Here is a 13,136-nt window from a genome sequence, read left to right on the forward strand (position 1 = left end):
ATCACTAAACGTTTTCTATTATTACAATTATAAAGTTATAAATATAGACATCAAGTGTTAGGAATTATTCTTCAGTTGGTCTTGTATCTTTCATTATATCTCCATCATGAAACCTTTCCACTTTTTATGTCAGTATTACACAGTTTCTTGGCTAGAATTTCTGTCTCTCTATCCCCCAATCCTCTACCTTAGCAAACCTTAATCCACTTCATCCAAGACACAGAAAGACCTTCACTGGATTAATGTCCAAGATTCCACTTTCCTCAAATTCCTTGTCATCTTTGCACTCATATTCTCAATTAGCTTTAATGGTTCCCCATTTCTTGAGCAGTGACAAGGTTCTATAGATTAACATCTTTGGCAATTGCATCCGTTATCCATCATTGCATTCCTCATTTTTGGGAAGGGGGATTAGCTGTCACTATGCATACAACCTACTAGTCAAATAAAGCTTATAGTTTTTTTCAGATAATCAAGTATACTCAGATGGTCTCCTGCCTTGTGTGAGAAAAATTCTTCTAGCGTATGCTTTGGAGAATGTTCACCCAGAAGGCAATTGAATAATCCTAAAGAACTTAGAGCACTGTATTTCATTGTCAGAAAAAAGATATTGTAAGATCTCACAACTCAACAGAATCCAAAAATGAATTATTTATGATTATGAGTCAGCTTACTAAATTAAAGATTTTATTATCTTTCTTTCAGGTAATTTAATTAATTTTCACATGAAATACATGGAGAATAGGAACAATGTGACTGAGTTTGTTCTACTGGGGCTTACAGAGAATCCAAACATTCAGAAAATAATATTTTTTGTGTTTTTGTTTATCTATATCATCTCCATGGTAGGAAATGTTCTCATTGTGGTCATCATCACTGCCAGTCCATTGTTGAGGTCCCCTATGTACTTTTTCCTGGCCTATCTCTCCTTTATTGATGCCTGCTATTCCTCTGTCAATGCTCCTAAACTGATCACAGATTCACTCCATGAAAAGAAGACCATCATGTTCAATGGATGTATGACTCAAGTGTTTGGTGAACATTTCTTTGGAGGTGCTGAAGTTATCCTGCTAACTGTGATGGCTTATGACCGCTATGTGGCCATCTGCAAGCCCTTGCACTATACAACCATCATGAACCAATGGGTGTGTGGACTCCTAGCAGGGGTGTCATGGGTGGGTGGCTTTCTTCATGCAACCATACAGATTCTCTTCATCTTCCAGTTACCATTCTGTGGCCCTAACATCATAGATCACTTTATGTGTGATCTGAATCCTTTGCTCGATCTTGCCTGTACAGACACCCATACTCTTGGACTCTTTGTTGCTGCTAACAGTGGGTTCATCTGTCTATTGAACTTTCTTCTCTTGTTGGTCTCCTATGTGGCCATCCTGCACTCCCTAAGGACCCAGAGTTTGGAAGGAAGGCGGAAAGCCCTCTCCACCTGTGTCTCCCACATTATAGTAGTTGTCTTATTCTTTGTTCCCTGCATAATTGTATACATGAGCCCTGCGGCTGCTTTTTCCTTTGATAAAGTAGTTGCTATATTCTACACTATGATAACTCCCATGCTAAATCCCTTAATATATACTTTGAGAAATACCCAGATGAAAAATGCTATTAGAAAATTGCTTACCAGCAAAGCCATTTCCAGTGACAAATAAATATGGCTAAAGTACAATATTAATTAAAGTGAGGAAAGGATCAGAAAAATATTTCAAATGGTCTAGGCAAGAAATGTTTGTTGTATAAAGAAAAAAAACTTTGATTTGCAGATTCTTCATTGAGAGAAGCAGGGATCTGTGCAAGAAAGGAGAGAAAACTTTACTCAGGATCACTTTTCATATTTGGAAGATTTTACTAAAGTGAGACTGAGTCTTGCTATTTTCATCCATGGATATGTATTTATGCACTTTCTAGTAATAATAAAATAAATAATAAAATATGTGATTATTGAGCAGTAATCTTAAAAACAATCCAAAGCAGTAAGCACGCCTATTACCTACATTTTATCTGTGAGGAAAGAGAAATAAAGTAAATGATGTCAAACTTGTTTTAGAACCAATAACCAAATAACCAAAATATGACTAATATTCTAGACCATGCTCTTACCTGCTATGATATGCTGCCAGTCAATAATGAGAAAAGGGCAAATAATGGTAGCAAACATTAGTTCAGTAAAATATTAGTTATCTTTTTAACAAGTGACTGTGTATAGACACAGTAAATACTAGTTTATTACATACAATTGCTTAATAGGTTTCCAGTAACTGTAACATATCTAAATACATTATAAGTATTATAAGTATTATAAACCAGTGGAAAATTTAAAATCTGAATTCTAGGTAATGAATTAATGAATTAATGAATTCATCAATGTTTCCAAATGCCCTTGGGGCATCAGAATAATTTTTTTCCTCATGTCACAGAAGTTGTTTTGCTAATCTACCAGAAAGAATGGTGATGCAAATACAAGGACATTTGAATGTTTGAATTCCTACTTGTTAAATAAATAGTCATGTTCCATAAAGTGCTTTCTTGCTAGCTAATAATATTTTCCACAAAGTAATGCAACATCTGGCATCCGATAAATATTAAATATATAAACAAATCTACAAAGGTACATAAGTAAATTAATTAAAACTTATAGTATAAAAGGGCTGATTAAGGATTTTTTTCTGCCTTTATCTGATTCAGACTCTGAGCAGAATTCTAGCTTGACCTGTTAGAGAAACAATAATGTGTCATTCGTTGGATGTAAACTGAGAAATGCGAAACTCGTGCTGTGGCATAGTTGGAAAAGTCACTGCCTGCAATTCTGACATCCTATACGGACAGTGGGTCTAGTCATGACTGCTCCACTTTGCTTCACTTTTGATCTAGCTCCTTGGTAATGTGCCTGAGAAAGCAGCAGAGGATGGCCCATGTGCTTGAATTCCTGCACCCACATGGGAGAATTGCAAGAACCTCCTGGATGCTGGCTTTGGCCTGGCCAAGTCCTGGCCATTTGGGGAGTGAAACAGCAGATGGAAGATTCTCTCTCTCTCTCTCTCTCTCTCTCCCTCTCTCTCTGTAACTTTGCCATTCAATAAATAAATAAATAAGCTTCCAAAAAAACTGAGAAATGTGAAATAATTTGAAACAGATCTCCAGCAAATGAGCCAATACTTTATCTTGACATTTTCTTCATCTCAAGAAACTTATCCTATAAATGTAGGCTTTTCACTGTATATTTCTGTTAATCAGTTTCTTTGTGATTGCATTTCACATTAAAAGATGTTTTGAAATATATTTATTCTTACCACACACAAAAAAATTAGGAGGATTATCTTCAATTGAATTCCTCCATCCTTCACTTACTAGTAAATGTGTGGTTTTGAGTCAAGGTGTTGGACATGTCGATAATCTGGATATTGAGGAGTTAGTGATGAATTTTAAAAAAACAGGCTGTGCCTTCACAAAGTTTAAGATCTATTGAGAGACTGCCAGATTGGGAGCAGAAATCCACTGCTTCAGGTTGTAAAGGGTTAGATGGACAGGGTAATATGAATGCATTTTGGAGGTAGACTCAACAGAAACCTTGTAGGTGTACGTGTGTTGGGACAGGAGATCCAAGATGGAAAGTGTTTAAAAAATTGGTTCTCAGAGGATAAACAGGGATCAGTAAAGTGAACAGACATGAGGTGGGAACAGAGGATTCCTGTCAGAGGGATGTTAAAACAAAGCCAAGAGCAACAGTGCATGCAAGAAGCCACATCAGTTCCACATGATGGTGGTTCATTCAGCTATTCATTCAACAACAGTTTATTGAAACCTTATTGTTGGTCAGTGCCGCGTCTCACTTGGCTAACCCTCTGCCTGCAGCGCCAGTACCCTGGGTTCTAGTCCAAGTTGGGGCGCTAGTTCTGTCCCGATTGCTCCTCTTCCAGGCCAGCTCTCTGCTGTGGCTGGGAGTGCAGTGGAGGATGGCCCAAGTGCTTGGGCCCTGCACCCGCAAGAGAGACCAGGAGGAAGCACCTGGCTCCTGGCTTCGGATCGGCGCAGCATGCCAGCCGTGGCAGCAACTTGGGGGGTGAACCAACGGAAGGAAGACCTTTCCCTCTGCCTCTCTCTCATGTCTAACTCTGGCAAAAAAATAAAAAAGAAAAAAGAAATCTTATTGTTTATCAGGTACAAAGCTGGACATTAAGGAAGTGTAAGGATAAGACATGAGAGAATGTGCTATATATGCACAATGAATTATTATTCAATCATAAAAATAATGTGATCCTGATATTGTAGCCAAGTAGGTGGACCTGGAGATCATTATGCTAAGTAAAATAATCAAGACACAAAAAGACAGGTACCACCTGTTCTATCTCTTTTGTGTTAGTTTGTTTCAAAAAGTCAATTCAAACCAAAAGTGGTGATTATGGAGGGCAGAAAGAGTAGGGTAGAGAGGCTAGAGGGAGGTTGAAAAATAAATTCTAGTGTTGCGCTGTACACAAACAGAATGGCTATAGTTCATGTTAATACAATATATTTTTGTATAAAAAACTGAAAGAGGAGCTTGTAGGCTCCAAACACAAAGAAAATATAAGGAAATGGGGAAGAGGAAGATGGATTTGATGTTATTACACTAAATGTTGAAGTATTTTACTATAGTCCTTTAAAATATGTAAGTAATTAAAATTTTTTTAACTGAAAAGTGATCCCTGCTAGGAATTTGGAAAACATTATGCTGAGTGAAATATGCCAATCCCAAAGGGACAAAAACCACTTGTTCTCCTTGATAGGTGACAACTAACTGAGCACCAAAAAGAAAACCTGTTAAAGTGAAATGAACACTAGGAGAAACGGTGACTTGATCAGCCCTCACCCTGACTGTTGATGAGCAGCTTAATATGTTATCCCTCTTAGTATTTTTTTTGTTTGTTCTACTTAATACTTTTGGTTGAATAATGTAATCATTACACAATTCTTCTTAAGTGCTGAAACTTAACTGAAAAGTGATCACTGTTAAATATAAGAGTGGGAATAAGAGAGGGAAGAGATGTGCAATTCGGGACATGCTCAAGCTGACTTACCTCAAAAAGTAGAGTTAGAAACATACCAGGGGATTCCAATTCAATCCCATCAAGGTGGCATGTACCAATGCCATCTCACCAGTTCCAATGATCAATTTCTGTTCACAATTGATCATAATGATAGGACTAAGAACCAAAGGGATCACATAAACAAGACTAGTGTCTGCAAATACTAGCTGATAGAATAAAAAAGGGAGAGAACGATCCAACATGGGAAGTGACATACACAGCAGACCCATAGAATGGCAGATGTCCTAAACAGCACTCTGGCCTCAGAATCAGCCCTTAAGGCATGTGGATCCGGCTGAAAAGCCCATGAGAGTATTTTAGGCATGGAAAGCCAAGACACTCTGGGAAAAAAAAAAAAAAAAAAAAAAAAAACACTAAATGAAAGATCTTGGCGAGTGAGCTCCCAGTGGAAAGAACGGGTCATCAAAGAAGGAGGTACCTTTCTCTGAAGGGAGGAGAGAACCTCCACTTTGACTATGGCCTTGTCTAAAAATTATCAGAGTCAGTGACCTCAGGGGCTTCCATAGCCTTGGCAGCTCATGACAAGAGCCTAGGGTGATTACTGAGGCCATAAACAACAGTGTCAATTTGTTAAGTCAACAACAGGAGTCACTGTGCACTTACTCCTCATGTAGGATCTTTGGCCTTAGTGTGCTGTACATTATGATTTAATGCTATCACTAGCACTCAAACAGTATTTTTCACTTTATGTTTCTGTGTGGGAGCAAACTGTTGAAATCTTTACTTAATGTATGCTAAACTGATCTGCTGTTTATAAAGAGAAACGAAAATGAATCTTGATGTGAATGGAAGGGGAGAGGGAGTGGGAAAGGGGAGAGTGTGGGTGGGAGGGACGTTATGGGGGGGAAGCCATTGTAATCCATAAGCTGTACTTTGGAAATTTATATTCATTAAATAAAAGTTTAAAAAAAATTTTAAGGAGAGACTGGAAATATAAGAAAAGTGAAGATGAGTAAGAGTCTCATCTTGTGAAGGCTTCAGGATAAAGACTATGGGGGGAAAGACTGGAAGTATGTTTAAGCAAGAGGGTAATGCAGTTGCTTTTGAGAATGAGAACTCTACCTACAATGTAGTATGAAGGAGGAAAAGCTAGCAGTAGGAGAGAAGATGTTTATTGAATGATTTGAAGGTGAAAAGCTAGAGGTTTGAACTCTGGTCCTGCTAGTGAGGATGCAGAGTGTGTCGCCTCCATCTGGCCCATGCACTAAAGCCCCGCATGCTGTGAGTCAAGGCTTCTAATAGCTCACAGACCCACTCTTCTCTGAACAATTTCACCAAAGAAAATGAAAGCTGCCTCAGTTGAGGAATTATATACACCACCTCAGGGCCCCTGAAGTACCTGTGGATGCCTGACATATGGGTCAAAAAGTCTGGTCCCTTGTATCCTGATGGGGTCAGTCCTATAGTGTAATGTACACTCCAGAGCTCCCAAGGCTCCGACAGACTTCAGTTATGACTACCGTCTTCCTGATCCCACCACAGTCAGCTTCCTGCAGTTCCTTCTCTCATATGTCATCATCTCAGGTTCTGCATCTAGTTAGCCCAAACTGACACCTGAGGAGAAAGAGAAAGTTCCTACATTATTCACAAGTTGTAAGAAGAACAATTGAGATAGAGTGAAGATCAAGACAGAGGGGGATCACGAATAAAATCCATATTCTGACTTGGAAACTGGATAGAGGAGAGAACTGAGAAGACGCAACATAGATAGATGCATCTTCTCTGTCAGTGAAAGCGGCTTCTACATCCCTCAAGGAAGTGCCCTCCTTCCACCAGTGTGAGTGTTCTCTCTCCCCACCTGAAGGAATAACTCTCCATCACCCTAGGAAACTGTATTAACTTTCCTTTATTACCCTGACAAAAGTGCTGAATCTCTCTAGGACCCACTAGACTGAAGTATTGGTAGGATTACACTAAGTGTGACCTATAAGTAGGTGCTTTATACTCTAAATTACAAAGACTGAGAACCAAGAACATGTGATAAAGGATAATAAGGGTCATACATAATCATGGATGACTTTATTGATATGGGTTCAGTTAAGTAAAGATTCTTCATTGAATGTTGCTGGTCTAAAAGTTAAAAAGGGATATGAATGGTTCCTTGGTGGAAAGAAGGGCTGTAAGTTAGTCTGCTCTGAGAGTACTAAAATGCTGAGCTTCGCTCAGTCTAAACATTAGGAACACTTAGAGAAAGTGGAATGTTAAGGTGCTATTATGATTTAAGATGTACTTACACAATCCAGGAGAGTCTAAAGGATATTACCTTCATCATGACTGTGAAAAACAACTCGTAAAAGGACACCTGGCATCCTTGAAGTGTTCCATGCTTACTCTTCCTGGTAGACCAGACTTTACAGTGGGTACTGTGGTTACTGAATTGGGAAACCTAAATTCAGCAAGAGTAATTGGCTTCCAGGATAACAGAAATGTGGTGGCAACACTCAATCCTCCAAAGGCATTGTGGGTTTGGTTACCAAAATGAATAAGAAAGTTAAAGCAATAATCAATCTAAACTAAATTGAGCAGATTAGTGGCTTTGACTGTTTGGCTATGGTATTCCCAGATGTGAAACAGGAAGCTTACTAAACCCTTACTTGATCTGTACAAGCAGAAAAATTCTAGGCTGTGTGAATAAAAGTCAAAATTTAATCATAAAAATCATAAAAAATGTATAGTTTCCTGTGGTAGAATGAGAAGGCCATGTCAGTATGGCCACTGGCAGCAGAAACTGCCTGGCAACAGGCTGTAATTGGATGGTTTTGGAAACCACATGATAGCGGAGCCTGCTTGGCAACATTTCCCATTGTTCATTCAATCTCTCTTTTTAAGTGATGTCTCGGGGTCTGGAGCCGCGGCTCACTTGGTTAATCCTCCTCCTGTGGCACTGGCATCCCATATGGGCGCCAGGTTCTAGTCCTGGTTGCTCCTCTTGCAGTCCAGCAGTGCCATTGCAGCCATCTGAGGGGTGAACCAATGGAAGGAAGACCTTTCTCTCTGTCTCTCTCTCTCACTGTCTATAACTCTATCTGTCAAATAAAAAACCAAAAGATTGATGTCTCAAATCCATTTATATCTGAAGAAAATATGCTTTTGTCTGTCATTTGTTATCTAAATTTGTTTTATCATTTTTGTGCATGCATACATACGTTTTTGGCAGTGCTATTATTTTGAACATGAATGCAAAAGGATGCATAATTTAATCAGTGTTAGATATGTGTGAGTGAATATTAGCTCATTTTATGTTACTTGAAACTAGGTGTAAGAGACCCAAGAATATATGTAATAAAAATTCCTTTGAAAACTTCAGCCATTTTGGAGCACCTAGAGTTCACTATCTAATTACCTGATGTTTAGCTGTAATGCTGAAAGATAAAGAAATTTTTTGATATATGCCAGTCATTCTTTCACTCTCTCTTTCTCATTTTTTCCATTTTAATCTCATCTCTTGGTGTCTCATGAGATAATGTATAGTTCTCAGTTTTTTCTCAGTTTCTTACGAGAAACTGTTAGCATCTCTAAATTATTCAAAACGGCTCTTAGTTTTCATGAGAGCTCACTTTTAGCACTTTTAACTGTGTACTACACCTCCAACTTTATTTACACTTTGGTTTGATAAAGAAAAGACATTTATATAATCAAAATTCTTCAATACTTCAGAAACCATAAACAATGTGCACCCAATTCTAGATTATATTTGAATACTTCTATAACATATCTCAAATAAACTATTGAGCTTCTTCCTTAACATTCAACATTGAGGCCACCTGTTCCATTTTATCACTAGATAATATGACAAATCCCATAATTTTGTATCAAAATCATTTCTTATATAATGATAATCTATGCTAATGTTTCCTTATAGTTTCTTTTGGATACTAAGATAATTAACATATTATTTACTAGATAGTTTTAAATGTGTTACTACAAAGCCTTGAGATATTCAGCAATTTATGTGATTAGTGTATTTGAATTTCAACACCAGAAGTCTAAGAATCTAAGAAATTGGGAAGTAAAATAATAGATGCCAGTTAAATTAAATTTAACAACTTAAATATGCTAGAGATAAAACATATCATCTGTGATTGAAAAGCAGAAGAGTAGAAACTGATTTGACACCAAAGTGGAATAATCAGTTGTATTTAAAAGCTAGATATCTTTAGAAAACTTCATACTGTATGAATAAGAAAATAAAATATTTGAAACTTGAAAAAAAAGCTAGATATCACTGAAATAAATGAAATTTCTATAGAAATTCAGAAAGTATGACATTTCTCTTTACTTAGTAGAACCTATTATTGCTGCAGAAATCCACTTTCTTTGTATTCAAGCTGTCCTAATAAAGGAGTTGTACAGATTCACAATATGGAATTGCCAATGTATATTAACACCCAAAGTGAGCAGAACAGATTATTAGCCATTGCTTTGAAGTGCAGATTGTGTGTTAAATTGTGCACCTTAAAATGGCTTTCAGTTATTAAAGTACATGTATCATTAGTGACTGTGACAAGACCCCATTTAATTTTTAATCATTTTCCTCATTAATGAATGGTAAAATCTTACCAATTCTAGCCATATCTCCTAACAAAAATAACTCTAAAACCAACTCCATAAAATAAAGTTTGTGTGTATTCATTTATTTTTGTTTTCCAGGGCAAAAAGAAAATGAGAGTCCAAAAGTTGATCCGCCATGCAGATGTAGAGATATATATTTAGCAGAAAATGGAAATGTGATGATTTAATCACAAAACTTGCCTACTCTCCATTATAAAAATAACAAGAGAGAGCAAGAGATATATCTTGGCCGGTGCCATGGCTCACTTGGCTAATCCTCCGCCTGCAGCACCAGCACACCAGGTTCTAGTCCCGGTTGGGGCGTCGGATTCTGTCCTGGTTGCTCCTCTTCCAGTCCAGCTCTGTGCTGTGGCCCGGGAGGGCAGTGGAGGATGGCCCAAGTGCTTGGGCCCTGCACCCGCATGAGAGACCAGGAGGAGGCACCTGGCTTCTGGCTTCGGATCTGTGCAGCTCACAGGCTGTGAGTGGCCATTTGCAGGGGTGAACCAATGGAAAAAGGAAGACCTTTTTCTTTGTCTCTCTCTCTCTCTCTCTCTCTATATATATATATATATATATATATATATCTTATATAGATTTTATGCAGATTTACATTTCAGAGGAATAGTTGGAAATAGGATGAATGAAAGAAATAAGAAAATTGTAAATGACTAAATCCAGATCAGAAAACAGAATGAGAAGTAGCTATGTAGTTCTTGAAAACTTGGAAAGTTTTGTGCGTTTGAACTAGTGGTTGACCTGGGATGGGACACCTGTAACACATGGCAGAGTGTCTGGGTTCAAATTCTGGCATCATTCACTAACCCAGCTTTCTGCTAATTAACACACTGGGAGGCAACAGATGATGGCCCAATATTAAGATCTCTACCAATCATATGGGAGAACCAGAATTGGATTCTTGGTCCTTAGCTTTGACCTGGCCTAACCCCTAAGCATTTGAGGAGTAAACCAATGAATAGCAGCTCTCTCTTGTGCCCTCTCTCTCTCTCTTTCCTTCCATCTTATTCTTCCTCCCAAATGAATAAACTTTTACATTTGAAATAAATGTGGGGAAATGAATTAAAATTATTCCATAATGTAAAAGACACTTATATATATATATATATATATATATATATATATCCAAAAGATAAAGTTGAAGTGACTAACCCCCCTATGTGTGACTGATCTAAAAGATAAATGATAGATCCTAATTATTCCTGCATTTTAGGACTAAGTTGGGTATCTAATGTGTCCAAGACTTATGACTTTAACACCCATGTGATATCTCACTAAAATAGTCAAAGTTAGGTATTATTTTCCCAGATGAGAAATTGAAAAGTAGAAGAAAAAACTTATTTAAATTTTTTATTTGTTTTCTTTTGGGGTTTTAGTTAGTTTGTTTTTACTTTGCTTATCAGAATTATGGTTTTATGCCAGTTCTATATGTCAGTAATTATTGCCTCTGTACTTTATCTCTTAATTCAAACATTTTACGATGGCCCAAAAAAGAGAAAATATTGGGATGTTGAGGCAATAATCATGAATTGAACTATTTTAGCTTTATGGTGAATTGGAGAATATAATAATTAAGAGTATGAGATCTAAAAACTTTAATTCCAATGTAGGCTCTTCTCATTATAGACTTGTAACTTAGGAAAAGTATATGAAATGTTAGGCCCAATTATTAGTGTGTGAATCAGAAATGAATAGAATTCCTGTTCCATATTGGCTTGTCCATTTAAGTAGATGGTATTTATAAAGTTTGAAAATCATTGTCAAATTTAATGTGTGCTACATGCATCATAAATGGATTTTAAAGTAAATAGCTAAATAGTTTCCACTATGAAACACGTATTACTAACAGCATTTTACTGCACACTCAGAGTCTTTAATCTATAATTATTATGAGAAATAAAATTTAACAAAATATTTTAGTGTTATTTTAATGGAATTAAATAAAACTTATTGGAATGTCAAGCACATTTGGTGTCACTTAAAAATGTAAAAAAGGAGTATTTGAGGCACATGTGCCAGGCGTTTCACGCATTGCATTATCAACTTTAAATATCCCCAATGTGAAGGGAAGAGAGAAATATTTGTCTAGTTGTGCAGCAAGTATAAGTTGGGTGAAATGAGCATCATTATAGATTGGTATCTTATAAATGATGTTCAACAATAAGAAAGATATGGGGCCAGAGTTGTGACACAGCAGGCTGAGCTGCCACCTGAAACTCTGGCATCCCCTATCGGAGTGTGGTTTGAGTCCCAGTTCCTCCACTTCCAATCCAGCTCCCTACTAATGTGCCTTGGAAAGCAGCAGAAGATGGCCCAAGTGCTTATTGAAGTGTTGTAAGTACAAATTTTGTTAACAGATTGGATTACTGAACACTTAGTGATGTTATCCTCCTCTCAAGTCCTTTTCTATCTTTCTCTCTCCTTGATTTTCCATGATAGTTTGCACATACACTTTTGGAAGACAGTATTCAAAAATAAAGTGATTTAAAATAGTACAATTGGTAGAGAACACATAATGAGCAAATAGGCATATAAAGATATCGTCAATATTGTATGCACTAAGGATCTTCAAATTAAAACAATAGAAGTTACTGCTACAGCCTATTAGAACAATCAGAATAAAACCACTCAACCACACAAATGCATGGAGATATTTGAAACAACTGGGACACTTACAAGTTGCTGCTGGTAATGAAAAATGGTACACCTTGGGAAACTGAAACTTTCTTAAACTAGCACACGTACACTTACCCTCTGGTCCAGAAATCATGCTGCTTGGTATCCAACAAAATGAGCTGAAACCATATCCATGCAAAACCATGCATGGATGTCTATCATTGCTCTATGATGTTCTTTGTTAATGAGTGCATGTAGTCTGTGACATACAGATAATGAAGTAGTATACAGATGATCTTTGACTTAAAATGGTTCCGCTTAATTTTTTTTCTCAAAAATAATTTTATAAGGATCAAACACCATCATAAGTAGAGGAGCATCTGGATTTATGATGGTTCAACTTACGATCTTTCAAATTTATAACAGATTTTTTTAGGATATAAAAACATCACTTTATCATTATAAAGAGTTGAGCTGTGGAGCCTTGAAAAGACATGGAATTAACTTAGATGAATAAAAGTAAGTGAAATAATCCAACCTAAATAAACATTGCCTAATGTATGGTTCCAACTTTCTGAGATTTTAGAAAATATAGAACTATGAAAACAGTAAAAAAATTTATTAGAGTGATTGGGGGCAGGAAGGGAAGAACATAGTTCACTGAGGAATTTTAGGACATTGAAATTAAATTAGATAGAGGCATTGTACATTTTTCTTTTCTTTTGACCTTGAAAATAGTATTTCTTTTTTTAACTTTTATTTAATGAATATAAATTTCCAAAGTACAGCTTATGGATTACAATGGCTTTCCCCCCATAACGTCCCTTTCACCCCACACTCTCTCTCCCCTTCCAT

General features: G+C 36.8%; 1 protein-coding gene across 1 annotated transcript; it reads left to right on the plus strand.

Moving 5' to 3' along the window:
• The first annotated feature begins 725 nt into the window (after positions 1 to 725).
• On the plus strand, positions 726 to 1,664 carry LOC100356344 (olfactory receptor 4C46-like). Its single transcript, XM_017349619.3, has one exon. The coding sequence runs from the start codon at positions 726 to 728 to the stop codon at positions 1,662 to 1,664; it is 939 nt and encodes a 312-aa protein (XP_017205108.3).
• Positions 1,665 to 13,136: the final 11,472 nt, after the last annotated feature.

Source organism: Oryctolagus cuniculus, chromosome 1 (assembly GCF_964237555.1).
Source record: "Oryctolagus cuniculus chromosome 1, mOryCun1.1, whole genome shotgun sequence".
Taxonomy (NCBI): domain Eukaryota; kingdom Metazoa; phylum Chordata; class Mammalia; order Lagomorpha; family Leporidae; genus Oryctolagus; species Oryctolagus cuniculus.